We start from the raw sequence: 23,875 nt of genomic DNA, 5'->3' as shown, positions 1-23,875 counted from the left end.
AACATGTTAGAAAGGTCATCTGCAATACTATAAATACTATAAATTAGTATTCATTTCCTGGAGACTTACCTGAACCATAACCACTACTTATTATTACCCAAGTTTTCCCCAAGTATCTGGTCATTAACACACACATTGACACACCATCTGGTTTTTAATCAGCACCAACTCCATAATCTGTATTATCCCCCTTTTTTATTTGACTATTGGATTAATATCTATTGATTGTGTTGTCACTCTCTAGTCTGGTTAAGCCAGAGCTGTGTGAGAGGATTTGTTATTACATCCCAAAACAATTGTTATCCTGCTGCTGCTAATATGTTGATGTTTTTGGTTGCAGTGCAAACAATGAATGGGTGTTAGTGGTGACATCTAAGCCGCTTATACCGTTTTACCTCAAGTTCATGGTTTTACAGATACTAAAACGTAATGCTTTTTTATCTGTCTCACTCATTCTCATCAGTACCAAGCCCAGTTGACAGCCTCAATTAAAGCCTGTGAAATCGTCCCAGTATGCGTCTCCCTCTGGGGACATTTAGCTGTGTTTAGCTCTCTGCACGCTGGGCTTGTCGCCAGGTAAACTTTACAGAGTGTTTCATGTTGCTTCTTCAAATGTAGGCCAACCTAACCCCATGGACCACCTGGCCAGGCTCACAGCCCACAAACTGAAATGTGTTGGCACTGTGAGTTAACCTGGTTGATAATTTCTTCTTTCTTTTTATCTAGTGGTCACATGCAGCATGTTTTTAAAAAGGCAAACTTTACAGTCCGCTGCTTTTTATTCAGCTGATTATCAGGCTCCAGACTAACTTTTTACATTGATCCAGTTCATGATATGGGTGTTCGTGCATGTGTGCATGTGCTGTCTGCAGTGCGCCCAAAATGTTTCAATGCGTATCTCATAAACTCTGGAGCAAATCAAAGAAACATAAAGTTAACTTCAGTACTGTTCAGGTCCTAATAACTTGTGATTAGTGTTGGTGTTTATTTTTAAAGTAAAAAGTGAGTGTGGAAGAGAATATTATCATACATTTAAGGTCACTGTGTCAGAAGCTGTAACATTCAAATGCAATCACATTGATTATTTGACCGTGGTGTTGGAGCCATGGTATCAAAGTTATGTCGATACATGTGCTCGACCAATCACGAGTCAGTCTCAGATGTCAATCATGACATTCACCCTGTTTTAATAGCATCAAATAACTAATTAAAACCAAACTTACCAGAAAAAATGAACACTTTGAACACTTTGAAATTTAAATTCTCAAATTGACAGAAACCATCTTTAGAAAAAATTGATTTGTACATGTACTTTGGCTTATAAATTGGTCCATGTCCCATTTGCTAACGTGGAGGAGGCAGGGTTTATGACCTATACTGCAGCCAGCCACCAGGGGCCATCAAGATGAATTGACTTGTGATGTTGCCCTTCTTAGTTTACAGTCAATGTCTGCGACGTACAGATAATGACTCCTTTTAAATTCCTCATCACAATGATCAATGCGATAACCAGTTCAATACCACCTTCCTGCCAAATGTGTAATAAAGGTAGAATTTTAAAGTATGTTTAAATTAAACCTCTCTCTTATAGGGGTGCATGGCAAATCAATGGTTTGTAAAATACTGTGCTCTGAACCAACAACAAATAGACATTAGGGAGTTGTATGAGTCTGAAGCCATGCTAGCAGCTCTGTCAGGCTTTACTGAGGCACAACGTTGCTCTGAGCTAAATGCTAAGGTCAACATGCAAACATGCTCGTAACTCCAATGCAAATGTGCCGAGGTTTACCCGATGACCAGAAGCGGGTAGCGTGTTCACCATCTGGGTTTAGTGTGTTAGCATGTCAACGTTTGCTAATTAGCAGTAAAACACAGCTGAGTACAGCTGACATGAACGTCATTACTTTTGAAGGAATAAACAAGTTTATACATTTCCCCTGATGATAGAAGAATAATCAGGGGATCAAGGTAAAACAGTTGGTGGACCTGTGCCAACCCCAGCAACTACCAAAAAAAACAAAATGTCAACAAAACGAAAGAACCTAATTGGGGAAACATTTCTTTGATTTCTTCCTTAATGAGTGTTTTATCCTTCTGGGGAAGGTCTCCCCTTTAGCTTTGTCTTGGATCCTGTTTTACACCACAGTGAATCTGTGTGGAGGCTCGTATGTTGCTTTTGTTTGTAAAGCTCTGAGCAAAGTATTGAAGAAAATGTCCATCTGCTGGATTCATTCTGCCTTCATTTGTTGTGCAGGAGCAAATTTACTCTTTACACCCAAAGTGATGCTGTTTCTTATGTTTCCAAAACTGCTAGATAAATAAATAATGTGTGCGAGCGTGCGTGTGTTTGCTCTGTAGTGGGGGTTATTTGATGATTGGCTGAGGCGGTCCTCCCCTGAGAGACTGCGCTGGAAAACAAAGGGTTGCCATGGTAACAGTCAAGGGTGAAGGAGGAGGGTGTGTCTGTGGTGTTGTGCTTGAAGTGGCGAGATGGACATTGGCAGGCGGAATGGCGGGGGGAGCGTTCTGTGGTCCTGTGCCATTCGTGGCAATTCACCAAGTCTCTGCTCTGCCTCTCTTCCTGTCTCCAGCGTCGCACCCTTGTTGTCGTCCTGAAGCGAGTGGGAGGCTGTAAGGAGAACAAACGCTGCATCTCAATGAGACAGCTGGGGGGAAACTCATTTTCTCGCTCTGACTCTCTCTGATGGGGCTTTTATTCTTTTATTTACAAGCCACATAACTCGGCATGGTCAGGTTATTACGCAATTTATCAATACGCTGTATGTTAATGACGTGGAAGCGTTGTGAGGGTAGTTTTAATTAGTTATACAGATGTAATCTTTGCAGGATCGAGTGAAGCAGCGATTACTTCATGGATCATGGAATTTTTTTGACATGCTCAATGTCTCAGAATTCCTCTTCTCCTTATCATGCTTGGATGTGCTTCTCAGTTCTTTTTGGTCGCTTCTCTGAAAAATAGAATATCAGTATGGTACATCAGGAAATGTGGCAGCCACCTCAGGACACAGGATGGCTGGTTCGTTATTAGTGACCAAGGATTTCTTCTTTCCCAGTTATATGTCACAGCAGAGCTTGACCAAAACATTTAATGCCTGCATTTACATTGTTCACACTCTGGCTGACACAGTGCCCCTTTCTAGTACCCACAAAAATAAAACACAACTGAATTTATAGCATAATGAGCCATGTAATTGAGGCAGATGGGGTAATTGGGGTAAACGTGGACATATAAAATAAGACGTTTGGGAAACAATGACGTGACAGCTTACTTCACAAATGCCCGCTGTTGCTTTGTGTAGTGAGCGTGTGCAAGAAACAAAAACAACAACGATGCTCACAATGTTCTGGTATTTGCTGAATCAAATCATAGACTTTATTGCTACCTAACTTTTGTGTTTCCATCTGGACTGAGATATTTTGTACAACTAAGGTCATGTGGACGGAATTTTTTTTAAGACTAAGTGGTTCAAAAATATCTGCCCTAGTGTAGACAAGGCCTTTGACCATAACCCTATAACCCGATACTTGTATATAATATCAAGCATAGAGAATCTGAATTTGTTCTTAACATGAGGGTGGTTTAACTGAGTTTAGATGTGATTTTTCTCCATTCCATGCTTGTCCATCGCTGAAGAACAGAAGTATATGGAATAGATATGTACTGTAATTATAGAGAGAGAAAGAGGGAGAGAGGGCGCGAGAGCACACCTCAAAGTGAAACAGCAATTTCCTCAGTAGCAGCAGGTAGTCAGGTCTTCATTTTTAAAAGACATGAAGTAGAAATGATTATTTCTCATCCGTTCTCACTCTCTCTCACAGTGATCTCCTTCATATTCAATCCCTGTTTGTCTGCTTTTAACTTTAGTAGACAGGTCTTCATCTTTTTGACTTTTATTGTGAAAAATTGCCAAATAGCAGTAGTAAGATTGAATAGACTGGAACATAAAATGACCTCAATATCCATACAAAGGTGCTCACAGAAACCTTGAATAATTTATAACTCTCAACAATTGCCAGTTTTGAAAGATTTGGATGTAGCTTGTGCCTATTTCATGATCATAAGATCAACCTGATCTGGGCACGGTGGTTCAGCGGTAAACTATGTTGCCTCACAGGTTCCTGGTTCAAATCCTGGTTCGGCTGGTGTCTTCTGTATGAAGGTTGCATGTTCTCTCCATGTCTGTGTGGGTTTTCTCCAGGTACTCCGGCTTCCTCCCAAACTCCAAACACATGCAGATTGGGGTTTGGTCAATTGGAGAGCATATAGGTTGGAATATAAGAGTGAATGGTTGTTTGTCTCTATATGTTGTCCTTACACTTGCATTGTCCAATGTCAGCTAGGATTGGCTCTAGTTTGCCTTCAGACAGTCGGCCAATACACCTGCAAGTTGCAATATATACTAGAATAGATATTATTATATCATAATCATAATAAGAGGACTATGAAGACTACACTTGTATTTTATATATGTGAGGCACTGAATGTCAAACTCACTCCGTGACCTGGCTCGACTTTAGGAAAGTATGAAAAAGACAATTATAAAAGAAAAAAGTATCAGTGTCATAGTAGAAGGAATGAAGGAGACGACATGAGTCTGACATGGATGGAAAACAAGCCGTGATTCAGACATAATGCAGAAAAAGTCTTTTGCAGAATGCGCAGAGAATTTTTCATTAATGTAGAACCATCAGAAGAATCTACTGCAGGTTAAACAAATCTGACAATAGATCCAAATGGAGTGAGACACTCTCGGGTCAGTAACAATGAAAAGCCAGTGGTCCACCTAACGCTGCAGTTACAGTGTGGCGACGGCAGCTGCCTTTTTACCTACAGGATGTATCATTACTGAAATGAACTTGAACAAGAGAGAACACGATGTTTAACCTTTCCAGTGAGCCCACTCTTTACACTGCTACTCACAGAGCTCTCATATGGACGCTCCTCATTGCAAACAGCTGAGCCTCAAGCAAAAGGTGTCAAAAAATTAGTTGGAAATTATTTTAATGAATCATTTTAACTCATTAAAAAGCAGATATGTCGTAGGTCATAACTATGTCATCGTTTCACTCCTCCACGTATCTGAGTGTCGGTGACCTCAGTGATTTTGACACCCTAATAGGATTTATTTGTGCATATGCCAAAGGAATCAATGGCGACAGTCATTTCTGTGTCCACTGCATGTAAAGAAGACTGAAGCAGAACCATTATGTTCAGAGTATGACCGATGCTCCTCTTTCTTCACGGTTCTTTCATGCTGTCATCACTCCTCACCGACCTTCCACAGAAACATTAGTATTCCCAAGAACCGTACTCTGACCGAACCATCTGCTGTTTCTGCTCTACTCGTCTTGCCTTCACTCTCCTTAGCTGTTCTTTAAGACACACACACACACACACACACACACACACACACACACACACACACACACACACACACACACACACACACACACACACTCAATAGATGAGATGACAGACCTGCACAAGTGGTCCCCAGCTATAGCTTAAAACAATTTAGATACTGCAGACTGGGTGGTGTGCTGCTGTTAGTACTGCCTCTGTGTGTGTTTGTGTGTGAGAGAAGCCTTTCTTAGTGATGAAGGTAATGGCCTGAATCAGTTCCTACATTTCAGTGCATTGTGTAGGAGAAAGATATTGTGTGTGTTGGTGTGTGTGTGCATAGAAAGAGGTACACAGTGATTGGTCCGGCTGGATTCTGATTTCTTTTTGTGCCACTCATTTTCTTTAGCCTGCTCATTTCTATTCAGGTTCGCATGAGCCTGGAGCGTATCTCTGTGTACATTAAGCAGTAGGGAGAGAAACAACCTGCCTGGGGAGACTCACTCAGACACAGTCTTTTAAAATACCATCTGCGGCCAAGTGCAATTAGAGATCTTGGAGGAGCCTACTGTAGAAGAGAATAGCGTCTGATTTTGTATTAGTTTTCAGAAAAGGCTGGACTCAAAGTGCAGACACCAGAAAGCCGAGACACAAGTGTTTGAGATGTTAAATAGAACATTTGTAACAAGACTAAGAATGTAAACAGTTAGTCAGGCAGGCTTCCAAGCAAAGAGATCCAAGTGAAATGTAATGAACCAGGGCCCTGGTAGCAGGATTTGCAGTTATCTGGGTAACTATAGGTTTAGTTCAGGGTTTCCGGTCCTAAGAAGCTTGTTTACCTGGTATCAGGGTAAAATCACAATGATAACTTATGCTGAACGGCTAACCTTCTCCGGAGCAGGTTGAGGTGGAGATGAGAGATAAACCCATATAAATCTCCACCCACTGACCAATCAATTATTTGTCATCAACATGTCATCACCATTCTCAGAGGATCACGTTGAGTAAAAACAAGAATCATTCAACAACTGTTCTCTCTTTGAGACTCGCTCAGTCAGTCCTCACCAAAATGACACTGCGCCGTGCACATTATCCTTAAAGGGAAGATAAGTGAAGAACCAATCGATGTCTGGTTGGTTAACACATCCAGTACATCTCAATCTCCCCCTGTTTCCAGATGCGCCAGGTGCATCCTGTCACCAAAATACCAAATGTGCACAGTCACGTTCCAATAGCTCCATATGTTTTTATTGACTAGTAATTGCAAACATTGCCACCACAGTGTGTCCTCAGAGTCAGTGCAGACAGTGTGTGTCAAACTCAAGCTCATTATAGAGGCTACATCATGTGATTGAGTGAAACGTTTTTCATCTCTCATCCAAGATGCTTCTTCACTACAGTTCCACAGGTCTCGTTAGTAAAGATTCATATCTCGTGGCTCCGAGTTATTTATCTCGTTCCTATTCGTTATTATGTCGTGGCCACTTATATTATTTTTTTCCAAATGTCACCAGGGGGCATGGTGACATGTTGATGACCTTACACATTCACACAATCAGAGACTTTTTACCAGCTGTTCTTCCTGCATCTAGCTGCTGTAACTGTGCTTCTTTTAGTCTGGATAAAGTGTTTGTTCTCCTTGTACTTTTCTGATACAAAAGTTTGCTCCTCCTATGTGAAATATGCGGCTCTGCTGCCAGTCAAACTTGTCCATGTCGGTGATTGGTCACATGCCGTAAACACCGGCCCTTTCATGTGCATGCGCTCAGATCTGATGAGGCAAACCTGTGTTGTCTTACCAAGTTGATAACCAGCTTCATGTGACCGCTTGGCCTGATTAAGTTCTGGGTTGAACTCTCTTCGTAGTACTGGCCTCTGGTGAGGAAACCACACACAGACACAAACGTCCAAATGTGGAACAACAACATCCAAGAGGAAGGAGAAAGAAGAAGTGGGCAGGAGAGGAAAGGTAAATGGAGCTGGAGGGTTTAAAATGTCAACAATTTTGATATATTAAAGTTGTAGAAAAAGTCCAATCCTCTTGACCTAGAGTTTTAAGATTCAGACCATGAAGCCGCAGTATCTCAGGTCGAGTTCGACTGGGTTTCTGCCACCTCTAAAACAACTGGCCAAATATATATATATTTATATAAAAAACTTATATGCAACATGCACAACAATAGTGTGGACAGTTAAGGATTAAAATTTTTAAAAAATAGGGCGTTTCAAAAGTCATGGTCAAAGCCAATATCAACTGTTGGTGATTGAAGGCCGACTGCATTACTTCACATCACCTAGGTTGCTTTAATTTGCCCAAAGGTTTCATGTTACACAAACCACTGAGGCTACGTCTGAATTCAACTCCAAATACCATTGCAGAGGTGGACAAAACCAAAAGTTTCGGTGTCACTGTAATAACTCTCAGATCAAATTGGTGTCACCGTGGTGCTTTTGCCTGTCAAGACGAGTAGAAAACACTTGTACTGAGGTGAAAAATACAGAGAGACTGCTGCAGAAGGAGATATAACAGATTCTGTGAGGAAGGTTTCCCTCACTAACTTCACTCTATGACAGTTCAACATCGACAGCCGCTGTCTTCAGATGACTGGAGCCACCTGTTGTGTGGCTAGACATGTGCCGATGGGGACCTGGCTGTCAGCTGCTGGCTTATACGGTTTTCAAAAGTATATTACACCCCAAATCTGAAAGTAGGGATGTTGTGTTGAGTAACGTGGCTGATTATAGGTTTGTGGCTCATAATAATTAAGATTCTGCCTTTAATGACAAATGTGGTGGAGCTTGTATGCAAAGTCATAACTATAACGTTGTATGTTTAGCTTTGTGTTGAATAGGATGATTGTTCTCATTCAGTTGAAGTCGGGTTGTGGATTCCTTGGTAAAAGGGCAAATAGGCAAAAGTCATACGAGTTCAGACATCCTCTGTGTATAAGCACGGTCTAACTTTTTGTATGACATAGAATATTCAGATTCTGTTCTAATAGTCTTTAGCAGGTTGGGCAGATCTGAGTGTGTGTTTTGTTATTATGGCATTATACCATTTATGTACAAATGCATGCAAATTCAATAAACACAGTCAAATCGGAAATACATGCCAGACAAAGCAGATTTGGGAAAAGCCACCTGGCTGGGGATTTCTAGGATTTCCAAATTTACTTGGCAGCTGTAGTAGCATTCAGAAAAAAATTGTTTTAAAATATAACACAGATATGAAACACAGATGCATCAACAGTCGGTTCAACACCGCTGCAGAAAATAAGGGCTTGTGAATGCATGGAAGCCAACAAAGAGAGGGTCAAAGGGTATCAGTTCCCAGGGGAAGTGGTTACCCATAGTTACCCATCCTTACCCTCAGCTCTGGGGGAATTGGACGAGGCAGGGCTTGCTCTCTGCAGGAGGATGCTGGAATATAATGTGGAGGAAGGAGGAGGGTGGAGTCAGGGAGGCACATGCTGGGTAGCAGCTGGTGGGGGAAGGGAGGAGCAATGACGGGGAGGGAGGTAGGGCCGTTGTTACAGCGGATCCCAGTGCTTTGTATCCTACATCCCAGCTCAGGACCTGAGGTAAGACAGACAGTCCTGATGTGTCTTTTTCTATGTTTTGTCAGGTGCATTGATCATAGGTGTCCATGTGTCTCTGTGTATTTATTAGTGTTTATAACTAAATTACTGTCTCAGTGCATCTACTGGTGCTCTGACTTGGCTACCTGGTGAACAACTGTGTGTGTGTGTGTGTGTGTGTGTGTGTGTGGTGTGTGTGTGTGTGTGTGTGTGTGTGTGTGTGTGTGTGTGTGTGTGTGTGTGTGTGTGTGTGTGTGTGTGTGTGTGTGTGTGTGTGTGTGTGTGTGTGTGTGTGTGTGTGTGTGTGTGTGTGTGTGTGTGACTAGGTTGTGCAGAGCTAATTAAGCAGTGTAATCACTGGTGATGGAAAATGTAATTATGGGGAAGTAAAATGGGGGAAAGCAGCAACAGGATCTCTCTGAGGACAGTTGTTCATGGCAACTAGGTGGCACAACAGAGCTGGGACAGGGACAAAATGGATGACAGGGCACCAAGGGCACACCTGGCAGAAAGAAATATACAGTAAACACATACTCTGAACTTAAAATGCCAAGAGAAATGTGCTCTTGTTGGTATAATTCTGTAATCTATGTGTGTTTTTTTCATTCATGTTTTGTAGGATACCTTTATCTTATTTGAGAAAATGTTTGTACTGGGGAAAGTAAGTTTAATACTTGTATACTTGTTTGCAATGACAAGTTCATATTTAAAGCTACTACTATGTTTATAAGTGATGACGCCACATAGTTGGATAACTGCTGACTTTTTTTTATTCCGTCTTGAGATGTTGCGTTTACACAATTTTTTTTGTGTGATTATTCCCGAAACCATGTTGAATTTAACCAATGACTGCCTTCAGAGGAAACTACTACTTTATAGACATCGTAAACTATTGTATATACGCCCATAAGAAGACTGCTGTCCCTCAACTATTAAGACACAGTTGTTGTTAAACATAAAATTGCTGGAAAAGACCGGCCTTTATTTTTACTATTTAGTTATTTCAGAGCTGAAGATGTAGCAACGTATTTCCTCACTCGTCTTCGCGCTAACCACAGAAACGTTTTCTGTCTTCTCACCTATTTAACTCGCTCTCGTACAGTAGAGGCCTTCATTGTCTCCCATGGTGACCATTCTCACTCACCAAGCTACTGGAGAATCAATAATAGTCTTGATTGAGCTGATCATTTGCAAACCCAGTGCTATCAGTGCACATGTGAAGATGACCTTGATTTAACTATTGATTCTTTGTGTTGCAGTGTCCCTTTAGGTTTATGTGAAGCTTGCATGCTTAGAAAGACTCTTCTCTTTGTGTGCATCGTTCAAAGTTAAACCTGTGCAATATATCAGCACACTGTTGTGTATTTGAAGCCAAAGTTGTGCTAAGTAGGCACAAGAGAATTTCTCTGACTGTGGATAGACTGAACCAGAGCCTGTCATGCTCAGTTACAGGGATAGCTTGGTTCATTAGGAATCTATTTGTTGCAGTGGTTTGCAGAATGTAAAGATTGAGAGAAAAATGCAGGACAGTGTTTTTAAGGATGTACTCCGTGTACTCTTCTTTATGCAGAATTTGCCATTTTGATGAGGGGTGGTATCACTTTCCTGCTGAAACACACAGTTGTACTTTTCCCCTAAAAGCTTGAACGATCTCTGGCTTTAGCCTTTTTTTACTCAATTCTATTGCACTGCCTCTTGTGTATGTGTGTGTGGATTAACAGTTGTATTTGATGTTGTTCTAAAGCTTTGCCCCCGTGTCTCCTTCTCTTTCCCAGGATCAAACCAATAACAATGCATGGCCTGTAAGGCGCCAATCATGGCTCACAGGAAGAGGCCTGGGACGAGTGGAGGAAGCAGTATGGCTGCTCCAGGTCCTGTGTCCTGTCCTGCCCCTCGTCCTACAGAGCCATGTGACCTGAAACCCCTCCCCCCTCGACAACGCCCAGTTCGCTACCCCAAAGTGCGGCGTGATCCGAAACTCTCCCCCACTCCTGCAAGGCACAATATTCCTCTGCCGAGACCCAAGACGTGGGTTGGCGTTCATTCAGATGTGGATGTGGAAGCAGAGGTGGAGGTGAAGCGGAACAGCACCCAACCAGACGCAGAACGGGAGGATCCGCTGCCAGTAACACACTCTACGCCAGAACATGAGCAGGAACGAGAAAAAGACGAGCACCACCCGGCAGACGTCCACGGTGGAGCTGACAGCCTGGATGATGACTCCAGCTCTGACTATATCAACAACACCTCAGATGACGAGGAAGACTATGATGACGGTGAGTGTGACGTCAACAATCTTCATTATTGTAAGCATTGAAAGAATATTTCCTCCACTTTCATTGTTATTATTTTGCATCATCAATTCTACTAATTATTTAGATTCCGATTAAGCCTCCCAATAAGAATGTTGGGAAAACAAAAAGAGGATCTTTATGTTTCGTATACACTTTCTTTCATGTCAAGTCCCACATGAAAACAAACTTGAAACCATGCCTCCCAGTGTTATTAAGTGGTTTTGAGATTAATGGGGAATCAAATATGATTCAGAGATGACCCAAAGATATTAAGAAACATGTCTGTTTGTGACCATAAACACCCCAGGACTGGCAGAGGAAAGACGAGGGTGTGACTTACTACATTCGCTACTGCCCAGAGGACCGACAGCTACCTGGAGGGTGTTATGGACTGTAGCAGCCAGGGTGACTGCAACCACAGCCAGAGCCACAGCCAGGGGGACTGCGCCAGCCCCACGCAGCCAATTGAACCCCACACAGACGAATGCCAGGAGGCTGTGGAAGGTTGGGCTGCGGAGGGAGAGGGTGAGGGAGGGGTAGAGGTAGAGGTAAGAGAGGAAGAATGGGTGGAAGATGAGGAGGGAGAGGGAGCAGTGAGGGAAGAGTGGAGAGAGGAGGAGGAAGAGGTTAGGGAAGAGTGGAGAGAAGAGGAGGAGGAGCCTAGGGAAGAGTGGAGAGAAGAGGAGGAAGAGGCTAGGGAAGAGTGGACAGAGGGTGATGAAAATGCGAGGGAGGAGTGGAGAGGGGAGGGCGAGGTCAGGCAGGAGCAGTGGGCTGGGCGAGAGAGGCACAGGGTGGAGGAGTGGGTTGAGGAAGAGGGGAAGGTTCGCTGCGAAGTGGTGGAGCAAGATCCGGATGAGCAGATATACAACGGAAGGCCTGAACCCATCCTGGACCATCACCACCACAAACCCTCCTGCAAGACCCCCTGCACAACCGAGGTGAGGAGGAGGAGGCAGAGAGTGAGGAGTACTGCCCTAATGAGGAGGAAGATGAGGAAGGTGACGAGGAGGAGAGACACGGAAGGGCTACACCGGAGACTACTATGCCCCCGAGGACAATGGGAACTCAGTGCGAGTCTCTCCGTACCGTGGCCGTAAAGTGGTGGTGGTAGAGGGGGAGACGGGCGAGGAGGCGGAGGAGGACATTGACCAAATTGTCGCTGAGATCAAGATGAGTATGAGCATGGGGAGTCTAAGCAGCGGTACCGACCAAAGCCCAGATGAGCTGCTGCAGGACCCCGCACCGAGTGACTACTCTCTCGCCAAGCCCGACCCGGCCCCCTACCCACCTGCTCACCACCGTCACGACAGCAGGCCCAAGTCTCTGAATCTCCCCTCCATGCACCACAACAACCCTGACCTCCAGAGGGCGATCAAGGTGCATCCACGTTCCCCTGAAGACAGACAGAGATGGGCTCAGGAGCAGGTGAGCTGTGTGTGAAACAGAAAGAACATGGATGTTGTTTTACAATGTCCACATTCACCTAAACACAATTATACTTGCTTTTATCTTTATACAAGCATCTGAGATCACATGTGTGCAGCTGCACCACGATTTGTTATCAAGCTACAGTTAGCAAAACTACAGCACAGATTACAACAAAACTTAAGATGAGATGCAGTATGTGTCAGGGAAGAACACATTAGGTTTCTGTGCAGATCTGGATCAGGGTGCAGGGTAATCCAGGATGAATTTTTGTCACTTTCTTTAACATCGAGAGATGGGGCGTTTTTCACCGTTTTGGGTGATTTCTCAGACAATGATTTAAGATTCTTGATGAAACAAATCTGGCATGTTTTGGGAACTGATATTTACGAGTGTTAAGAGAGTTAAGTGTAGATTCGAAAATCTTGACTAAGTGAATTTAAACATGGTTTCATAAGGGGAGTGTCGGGTGAAGGTATGCATTACATTACATTACATGTCATTTGGCATACGCTTTCATCCAAAGCGATTTACAATTAGTGCATTCAACATCTATGAGGGCCATTTAGGGATTCAGTATCTTGCCCAAGGACACTTCGGCATGCAGATGGGGAAGGACTGAGGATTCTCTAGCCCTCAGCCACAGCCGCTGCACTGTAGTTACTATAGTGGGATTGCCTTGTTTAGTTCATAACCAAAAACAAAACTGTAATCATGTTAACAATTTTCAGTCCAGTGGTAATGTTTGCCAGAGAGTTTGCAAATGAAATTTCTTAGTAGATTGCAACGTTTTTTCTAGTGTAATGAAAGGGAGATTACTGAAACCGGTGTTATTGTAACCATCATAACATAAAAAATATAAAACATACAGTACAACATAAAAAAGATATATGAAGGCCCTTATTAGCTGTGGTGTGCATGGACTCCATTGCTCTCCTGTTAGGTATAAAAACTGTGTTAATGTATCTGCATCAACTAAGAAACTAACACATTGGAGATTTCTAAATATACAAAGGAATACCCATTATATAGCTCATGCAGTTAATTCAAACAATAATAAAGATCATTTTTCACCATTACCTTCAAAAAGGGTTACATTTAAGTTACTGCATTAATTCTCATGCAAAAATATATTTGTCCTTACTTTCATTACTCGTCTGATTAAATTTTCCTCTGTAGGTAAAGTGGAAACAAAGACTCTAAGATGAACAGAAGGAAGATGTAATAAACACGACAACATAATAGTAACACAACAAGGTTAATCTGGTCAGAGCCCATTTAGAAAATGTTCTGTATAATCAGGTTACTTTACTGCTCTGTAGCACTGGGGGTGTTTAAAGGATCTTTGTGGTGAGGAGCTGGAGATGAGTTACAGGTGACATGCTCCACATTACCATCCAGAGAATAGCTGGAGCCTCACCCCTCCCCCACGTTACCTTGAGATGTCCTGCTCCTCGTCTCTCTCCCTCTTACTGCATGAATGCAGTGTGTGGAGTGTATTTGCACACACACACACGCTCACACACACACTCACTCTACAGACACCACGATAGACTCAAACACATGCTGGGCTCCCCCATCTTCTAAAAGTCAGATGGTAAAAGGAGAACAGTGATGGTCTCCTGTGGGCATCCTGGTGATACACACCTGCTCCACAATGTGCACATGTGCATGTACATTCGCTGTGTGTGCCTCATTCGTAACACAGAACTGGGTCACTCTGCGTAACTAGATTAAACTGAAAGAAAGAACACTGCAGATTCAGACGATTCCCAGTCTCACTCAAATGATTCTCGGGTTTTGTCCTTCGCTATCAATGAAATGTTCTCTCCGCACGACTTCAACTTGAACCTCAAACGAACTGGGACAACGATGAATTTAGAATCAGCTTTGCTGCAAACTGTGAAGCCAAAGGATTAGAGTAACAAAACAGAGGCAAGTCATCAAGGTGCACAGTGTGTTGGTGTGACATATTTGGGCAAAGTAAAGTATAACACCGGATTTTAATCTCATTTTAAATTGTGCTGCACCCGTGTGTCAGTGTTAAGCCCGTCTGAAATATGTAATTCTATTTTGAATCAATCATATTTTATCACTGTGTTCGACAAGGGAACTCAGTGGCCTCAGTGTTACCTTTAGCTGAAGGTGCTAACCAGAGGAGTAGCATATGTTACATCATTTATGAAGTATCCCGCTAACTTTGTCCTGTTGTGATCACACACGTTGGTAGAAGCTGCCAGTTTATTTCAGTGGTGCTCTCATGCATCTATTATGTTAATGAGTTCAAATTCATGCAGTGCTGACTGATTGATGATGAAGTTCTACATGTTGAACATTTGTTATTACAGATGAAGGCGTGTTAAAGGCTTAACGGATCACTGGGGATTCTGCACATGACAATAGTTTTTGTCGAGCATTTAGCATTCCATCCCATCCAACAACAGAAAAACACAAATCTCATCTTTAATGGTTGTTTGCACAATTCATCGGGCAACACGATGAAAACTGATGGGGGCTGCATGTTTCGATTTCTTTTTGCTAAGGAGGCGGCTGATGTCATGTTTGTCATAATTCATTTCATTTCCAAATGCACAACAGCACAGCGTGTTCCTCTGAAGTTCACTTTGTCTCTGCCAGGAGGAGGAGGTTTTTATTGGCAGGAGGATGTTAATGAGGAGTTGTGGATGGTAGAATGGATATCCAGGGGAATAAATGTAATCCTCCCTCTGTGGGATTATATGATGGACATACTGTACATATTAATATATATATGATGAGAGAAGAGACAAGAGAAAGAGCCGGCTGAAGGACGAGTGAAAGACAAAACGTGTCCATGTGCCCGACAGCAGCTTATCTTTAAAAGAAGGCTTCAGCTGTTAACGGATGATTTTTTTGTTTCTTACCTCCACCAAGGAGGTGATGTTTTTACCCCTGTCCGTGTTTTGGTTTGGTTTGTATGTTTTTTTTTTTGTAAGCAAGATTATCATATATGATTCTTCAGGTTTATCATCTGGTGTTGTTCTAAAGAGCTCTAGCTGTTGTATTTTTTTGTTTTGTTTCATGTCCGGGACTTGTTGGTCTGGTTGGATGAGACTTGTTGGATACATGTTTAAAGGTAGGGATGGTAAATCTGGAAAATGTAGCAAGAACAGGCTGCACCTCCTCCAATCGGTCCGCTTGTCAGAGCTATTCAACCTGACTCAAATGCTGCAGAAAAACAATTAATGAGGACTCGCTGTTATATTTCAATTGACGAGCAGTTTTCTGTGTATTCTGTGAAAAAGTAATTTACTTTTGCATATTTCAGCCATGAAACAATCGCAGGGTAAACAATCCTCCTCACGTTAGGGGCGTCCTCCTTCAGCTTTTCTGCACAGGAATCATTAAACATCTTTCGTTTTTCTGCACAAGAGAAATATCCGCCTACAAGCTGGAGCAGAACAAAAATATGACATATTTATATATTTTCTTACCAGGAGGGTTAACTGGCTGAGATTATGTTTGTGTAAGAATTGGATCACGTTTCCAAAATTGAATTACTTTTTTGAGGTGAACAAAATATAGTGAAAATAAATGATTGTATTCTGTTATTTGCTCAGATTTGAGGAACACACAGTATCCCATTGCCATGCTCAACCAGCTTTTGAACATACAAATCAATCCACGTTATCATAACAGAAACACAAAGCCTTTCAAATCAATTCTGAAATCCACAGGTAACCAGTGCATTGAGGTTTGAATTTATAATGTGCTCATATTTCACATTCACGAGAACCCATACTGCTGTATTTTATAAATGAAGAGGGTCGAGAGATTTCAAGGAACGTCAGGCAAACAATGAGGAGTGGCTGTGGCTCAGGAAGTAGAGCGGGTTGGCAGTTTGATCCCAGTCTCCCCTGTTCCGTGTGCCAAAGTGTCCTTGGGCAAGATACGGAACTCCAAATTGCTCCTGACAGCTGAACCGGCAGTGTATGTGTGTATGCTGACATATGATAGAAAAGGGGCTGCACATGGTGAATGGTTGATTGGCAAAACTGTACAGTAAAGCGCTTTAAGTGGTCGTCAAGACTAGAGAAACAAACCATTAGTTGGCTCGAAAATAAAACCAGTAATGATCATTTGTCCATCATTAAAAGAAACTTGCATGGCACTCAGTAGAGCACATCCCTCTGCCAAGGCCCAACAGTCCCCTTATATTCAACCAAGCTGCACCAAATTTCACACACTATAAATATCCGTTCCCTAAATGCCAGATTTTTTTTCACCAAGATCCATTAATTATCCCCTGGGAAAATGGTGAAGGAGGCCTTATCTTGCAATGTTAGAGAAAGTGATCCGGATCAACACATACCTCATCCTTCCACTAAGTTTTGTGTGAATCCATTCAGTTGTTTTTGTGAAATCTTGCAAACAAACAAACAAACAAACCAACAACAAGCAGACGGTGTGAAAACATAACCCCCTTGGTTCCCCACTTCAGAGCCTAAGCAGAGAGATATTTGTTATCATGCCCAGAGGAACCTTTTTTATACAAGACTGAGCATACAAACATTCAAAGCCATCCACATGTGAGTCTCTTGACCTTTCCTCCAACCTAGCTACAAGCTACAGAAGCACAGAGGAAATGTTGAGCATGCCTTTTTATTGTTTTTTAAAAATTCTATTCTACTTCTTATCCACTCACACCTGCTCTTGTGTGGTGACCTGCCAGGTGAGCAATGGTGCAGAGCAACCCAGAAAGCAGCAGCGCTCCGACCTCAACGTCCCCCTGGAGAACAACAATGTACCAGAGGTAAGATGTTGTTGTGTATTCTGTCTCCAGCGAATCCTTCATCATCTTTTAGATCTGTTGTGTGTTTTTTTTACACATTAGCGGGAGACAGCGGCGTTGTGTATGTGTGCGAGCCTGTGTGTGTGAATGTCTGAGTAATTGTGTAATTACAACATCAGCTCATGTCCTCTGCTTACGGCGTGATAGTGTCCTGGTAATTTAGTAGCGTGTCTGCCTAGGTTTTATGAGAGCCATTTTTCACAGGGATGTCTGCGGTTGACGTTTCCTGCACAGGCTCCACCCACAGTAGTGTGTCCTTGTGGTGGTGTAAACTTTGCGAATGTATAGTGAGCAGCATCCTACAGATCCAGTGTTTGAATCCCTTGAATCACTATTCACAGCTCGCTCTGTGGCCTCTGTAGCCTCCTCTAAATCCTCTGTCGTCCACCCTCCACAGTTTATCCCAGTGTGTGAAGTGGATGAATAATGATTTGCACCCTGTCTACACCCACTTTTGAAGTCCCCTTGAGCAAAGTGCATGTACACATCTCCTGCAGCATAAGAAGTACTGAGGTGTAAATGCATGTAGCTGTGTGAATTCAGGGCAGGACACTGCAGAAGAAAATAGAAACGTCTGAATATTTATGATGCCTATTCTAAGCAGAAGCACCAAAGGGAATTTCTCTACAGGGATCAAGAGTTTGGCCGCACTCTACGTGACAGAATTTTCTAAATGCCCTTTGCGTCATCAATCTTTGAAACCAGGTGAGGGTGGGATGATTTGCATCTCTGCAAGTCAAGTAGAATCACATCAAACCTGCTGCTGAAAGCAACATTGATGCCAATGATGGAGAGACAAGGTCATTAAAACAACACAGCTAAGCTGCTTTCAGACATGCACTGAACTCCGGAGATCCTCCGCAGTTTCTCTGGAGGACATGGATGTGTGAATGCAAATGTCCGAGTGAGATCCTCCAGAGTTTGTGCGGACTTTCTCCGCCTAGCCCTAAGTCCACAGAAAGTCCGGAGGATCTGATGTGAGAACACAGCAGGAGATCCCTCCCTGGATTCACAGCGACCAAGTGGAGGGTTGATGACGCTTTTAACACGCGACAGATGCAAAACTGAAAAATACTAAAGGAGAAATTAGGATGAAAAATGGGGCCATACAAGTAAAAGACACTGATGAAGATATCAAGAGAGTTTGTGGTGATAAGAGCCGACACAGGTGTCGATCCTGCGGAGAGTTTGTTGCTGTTGTGAACACGTCAGAGCAGAGAGCCTCCTGCTGTGTTGATCATGTGTGAAAGGTAAACTGTGGAGAAAGTCCAGACCCAATTCTGCAGCGTTCCTTCGCAGGACATGTCTGAAAACAACTATTTTTGTAGTAGCAGGGCGACTTCTCTTAAACAAGTGACGGACAGGTATGCCAGCCAAACATTTCATTCGATAGGGTTTGATTGGTTGATTTTACTGTTTTTACCTCCACAGTCATGTTTTAATTCACTGTAAACATACTCGCATCGGTTTATCTGTCATATCATGTTTCTGTCTTACAGCCAACGAAGAAGGGTGCATCGTTCCCCAGCTTTGTCGACGGTAAGTTCATCTCTCTGCACATCTGTTTGGCGATAAAATCTAAATATTATAATTGCGTGGAACAATTCCATGTATTGCTCAGGCCTCAGTCTGTCACATCACAGGCCTGATAAAACTCTTCCAGCTTGCTCTCGCTGCCTCTGGGCGGGTTCTGGCTCTAATAATGTGCGAGGGGCTGAGTTGCCTGTCTGCCCCTGACTGGGCGTCTGAGAGTCCATATCTTCATATCACAGAGGCAGATTAATCTCAGCCCGGCCTCCCCACAGCTCTGCACCTCCATTAGCTCACAGCCTGTGGCCATCTCGCCGCTCAGTCCCACCCGGCCTGTCATCATCATCTCTCCATCTCCACCACACTGCACGTCGACTGGAGTGATTACAAATAATACCCTCACCCCTCGCACAGCCGACCCTTTCAGTCTAACCCACACTCTCTCTTCCCCCATGTCTCCATCGCTAACCACCATCTCCTTTGCCTCTGGCCTAGTCCCAGGACCGTGTGAGCCAGAAGACCTGATTGATGGAATTATCTTTGCTGCTAACTACCTGGGCTCCACTCAGCTGCTGTCTGAGAGGAACCCGTCCAAGAACATACGCATGATGCAGGCGCAGGAGGCTGTCAGCAGAGTCAAGGTACTGAAAACAAACCCACTCACATTCAAGGCACACTGACTCAAACATGCAGAGAAACAAACCATTCCATAATCAGCAGGCCGTGTTTTCTTCAGTTATGCTGCTGTTTTCCCCTGGATGAGGGATACAGATCTAATCTAGGAGGCCAATATAACCTTCAGGGGGATTTAGTAGCTGTTTCCACTCCACAGTCTTTCCCAGGGACCAAAACCCTTCCAAGGAAACCCAGGACCTTTACTTTCCTTTGCTCAAGAGAAACCAGAAACTATATTTAGCTGCTGCACAATAGTTTCTGGTCCAGGAGTGAGACTTTAAATTAGTTCAGGCGCGGTTGGATGGAGTCTGCTGGGCTTAATGTTGCTGACTGGTCAAACACAGACACTGCAGCTGCTTCATTCATAAAATAAGGAGGTAATGGGTCCCATTAGTATAAATGTTGGGATGAAAGGTGTTGGGATCAATTCTTGTACTTAATTAACATTAGAAACAAAGTTATGTTGTTGGCTTTCTGAATAGTTAAAAAAAAAAAAGAGAGCTATTGAACAAAAGAGAAAGGCGGGGGTCGAGAGATGAGAGAGTTTTGGAAAATGAACGTGGGAGAGGGAGCAGTGATGAGAGAACAAAGAGCATGAACTAGATAAACAAATCTTTGTTCTATGGGAGAAAAAATTAACCCTGATACAGTCAGTAGATTGTCTATGTGGAAACAGCGTGGAGTTTTTTATTCTACTTGTTATTAATTTATTACATCAGACTAAAACATCAACGCACAACAGGATCAATGTGCTTCAAACCGTTATGTAGTTTTTTCTCATTTGACTGGTAGTATTTGCCTGATCTGACGCTGTTCTTCAGAACCAGGTAGAAAAGCAAACTGGATTGTGCAAAATTGACTTTCAGTTTCCCACTGTTTTTTCCTCTGGCCCATTAATTGCTGGAACTACTTGATAGTCCCCTTGTGTAACACTGATTCAGCCTGAACAGCTGTGAACATTTGGACAATTATTCAGGTAATAGACAATCAAACATGTAGACGACGACAACAACCGAGTCGACCTGTAGTGGTTTGTGTTTTACATTTGTCCTTATGTTTGAACGAATCTGCAAGTTTGGAAGTCAACCAGACACTGTAAACTTATTAATAAACAACGATGTGAGTGACCGTCTCTCCTCTGAGAACTCATTGTACTGATAACTAATGCTCTTAATGCACAAGTGAATGGTTTACACAAGTTTGGTTTGACCAGCCAGTAACACAGTGATACAGCCTACCACCTGAATTTAGGTCCAGAGTTTAAAGTTCAGTTTTTGGTCTATTGGCTATATGGCTAATAGAACAAATTTTGCAATCTTAACATTTGTAGTATGTTGCAACTACGGCTTGAATCAGGCCACCCGGGTCCCATCACAATTTTTTTTCCATCTTTCTGTCTTTTCTCTGCGCTCTCCTCTCCTTCTCTCCTTGCCTCCTCTCCTCCTGTCCCTCCCTGAGCTCTATCTTCCATCCCTTACTCATGTTTTTCTCTCTGTCCATAGACGTAAACACAAACTTATAATAATATGAATGAATAAAGGCTGGTTATTTTTTAAGTGACAGTCAACCTGTTTCCAGTGCGTCCCTCAACAACTAAACAACAACGAAACTGAGCAGATGTGACTTAGACCATATGAATGGTCAAGTTACCAAAACGCTGGTTGTCTGGATTCGGAAAAAAACACTGATAAGATACCGGCAATGTGCCACCACATACTATTACACAGGCTTTTATTAGTTAGCACTCACTGCTACATTTAGCTTGTTCCCGGTGGCAAAAATGACACAACATTGTATCAAGCTGTAGTGACGGTGAACAGTGAGAGTCAAAGAAGAATCACAAAACGTAGTCAATCAACAGTCAATGATGTGTGTTATAGTGAAAGATAAGTGACGTAGGGTTTTTTCGGCAACTGCCCTGATTTATTTTATTCACCAACTTATAATTGTAATCTATACAGAAGACCTGTCAAGCAGCTTTACATGGCTAACACTGCATGTTTGACCCTATTTGTCACACGGTGTCTGAATACATCTCTCATGTCTCAAACGTACTGTGAAAAGCAGGATTAGTAGCTATTTTTAAACCGGGTCCTGATTGCTCCTTATAAAATTGAAATGGACATCGGGCTGTTTGGAATCCTGTTCATATACAAGGCATGCGTGGCCTTTTAGTGCAGCTGAAGAACTTATCCAGATTAGGCCGCGGGGCATGTGTCTGACACAGCCGGCAGGATAATGGGGCCGCTGACATGTGAACCTTATATTTCCCTTGTTGATCCCTGCTGTTCTCTAATAATGTTGTGATGATGATGTCCTCCGTGCAGTCTCAGAGAGATACTGCGGATGGGTCCAGTGCAGCTTAGAGGAGCTTGACTCATAATATTTTTGATGAGCTTGATTGTTTTGTTCATCACTGTCCAAAGTGCTTGTGTCCGGCCTCAGAGAAACTCAATAACTCCCTGTTTCTGGAGAGAGTTTTTACACGTTTTTGCATTTCAGACACAAACTCCAGGATATAGATTGGGTCCAGAGGATTTCTGGACTTTGCCTCTTTCTAAGCCTGTTTGGTTGCACAGTTTCTACCCAAACATGTTCTCTTTTATCTCCCGATCATGTGAACACAAGCCTGGCTGGTATTTTTAAATATTGAATGACCTCCTGTGTTGTGGACTACTTTTAGAAAAGTACACATCTTACAGAAACTTGTAAAAAAGCCAAAAGCTGTCTCGTGGGATAGGTCGGGAATTAAAAGAGTAGAGAAAAAAAGACGAACACATGGAATCTGAACTATTAGTTCAGAAGTATGGAGTGAAAAAGTACATAGAGGCCAGTTTCAATGAGCTGTAGTTGTTTTTTTGGTGAAGAGATCTGTCTTTGGTTGGCTCTAATTCAGACACTTTTAGGTTTGTGTTATGTTAGGTAAATAAAAATAGAGAGACATGCTTAATTAAGAGCCAGACTGATGATTATGGCTCATCCTCATACTTCCCTGGTCCTACCACTCAGTCCTATCTTTCAATTTTACAGGCTTCACTGTAATTTGTCCCACTTCTACTTATAGGATTGAGGGTCATTAATTCTCATGCAGGCTCATAAATGAGTCTCAATGTATATCAAAGTGTGGCTGAAGAGCGGTTGATGCCTGCTGGAGTTTATATAATGATGCAAATCTGCTGGAATGTGATGGAGATACATTTGTGTAGACCGATACAACAGCAGGAATGTAGTACAGATACAAAATCAATACTTATTTTGACTCCTATCTTTGAGGAATATACATCAAACATGTTTGTCTGCAACATGAATAATGTGAACGGTTTAAATGTTGTCAAGCACATTTTCCTGAGTGAAACATCAGTTTGGCCTAAAACCAAAAAATATTTTTATATTAATATTTTTCAGAGTTTAAATTGTTGAATGTGTTGAAAGAAAATAGTACAAGAGGGTCTGATGCTAACATCCTCCCTACAGTCCTACCAAACAGCACTTGTTTTGCTTTAATATTGAGCTGGGAATAGTAAGACCATGGTCGGCATAGTAACCATGAATGTGGCATGAAAGACTTCAAATTCACATTATGTAGTTTTTTGAATCCGATACTGACAAAGTGGAAATTCTGTCTTGTTAAAGATTCATTTCTAGATTAATTCTGAACACTCATAACTTAAAATCAAACGTCTCTCTGAAACCAAAAAAAAAGGACGACAGGGAAAGTTACAGACCAGAATCATAGTTTTCCTGCGTGTTCACTGGTTTCAGAACTTTTTCACTGAGTGAGGATGCCCATCATGTCCACATCTGTCCAATCTGTGTTTGGTTCTACTCTTCCTCACTCCCTCTCTGTCATGCACAGCTTCCTAACCTGGAAACGTTTTGTCAGGATTAAAACCATGACAAACGATTGCTTTCACCCTTTTCCTGTTTCCTTCTGCTCGGAACGAGTCCACCGAACAAGAAGTTGACCGATCTATTTGTTCCTGGTGGACAAATCAAATAAGTGCACATTTAGTCTTTGACATTGAAACGGTCGACTGCTCACAGATCCAATGAACCATGTGTGCAGTGTGCAGCAGTCATGTATATTTTTGCAGAGCATCCAGGATCCCGATAGGTTGTGCGTACAAGTACAGGGCGGCACTCAGACTCTGCAGTGCTGAACTGAGCAAACTCAAGT

The 23,875-nt window shown here is 42.6% G+C and overlaps 1 protein-coding gene and 1 long non-coding RNA gene across 2 annotated transcripts in view; one reads left to right on the top strand and one right to left on the bottom strand.

The window, feature by feature from the left end:
- Nucleotides 1-23,875, top strand: part of apba2b (amyloid beta (A4) precursor protein-binding, family A, member 2b) — a 59,756-nt gene that overhangs the window by 21,474 nt on the left and 14,407 nt on the right. The window contains 8 exon segments of the mRNA XM_034575954.1: nucleotides 10,716-11,220; nucleotides 11,553-11,598; nucleotides 11,600-12,146; nucleotides 12,149-12,259; nucleotides 12,262-12,662; nucleotides 17,374-17,454; nucleotides 18,993-19,032; nucleotides 19,519-19,664. Of these exon segments, the coding sequence (XP_034431845.1) occupies nucleotides 10,736-11,220; nucleotides 11,553-11,598; nucleotides 11,600-12,146; nucleotides 12,149-12,259; nucleotides 12,262-12,662; nucleotides 17,374-17,454; nucleotides 18,993-19,032; nucleotides 19,519-19,664 (1,857 nt within the window). The 5' untranslated portion in view covers nucleotides 10,716-10,735.
- On the bottom strand, nucleotides 542-19,510 carry LOC117755838. Its single transcript, XR_004612674.1, has 3 exons — nucleotides 19,384-19,510; nucleotides 1,931-1,937; nucleotides 542-553 (listed from the first exon to the last, which is right to left on the bottom strand). It is a non-coding gene; the product is annotated as an uncharacterized LOC117755838 (long non-coding RNA).

Source organism: Hippoglossus hippoglossus, chromosome 3 (assembly GCF_009819705.1).
Source record: "Hippoglossus hippoglossus isolate fHipHip1 chromosome 3, fHipHip1.pri, whole genome shotgun sequence".
Taxonomy (NCBI): Eukaryota; Metazoa; Chordata; class Actinopteri; order Pleuronectiformes; family Pleuronectidae; genus Hippoglossus; species Hippoglossus hippoglossus.
Note: the sequence above shows the minus strand (reverse complement) of the source record. Positions and strands in the feature narration are given on the sequence as shown.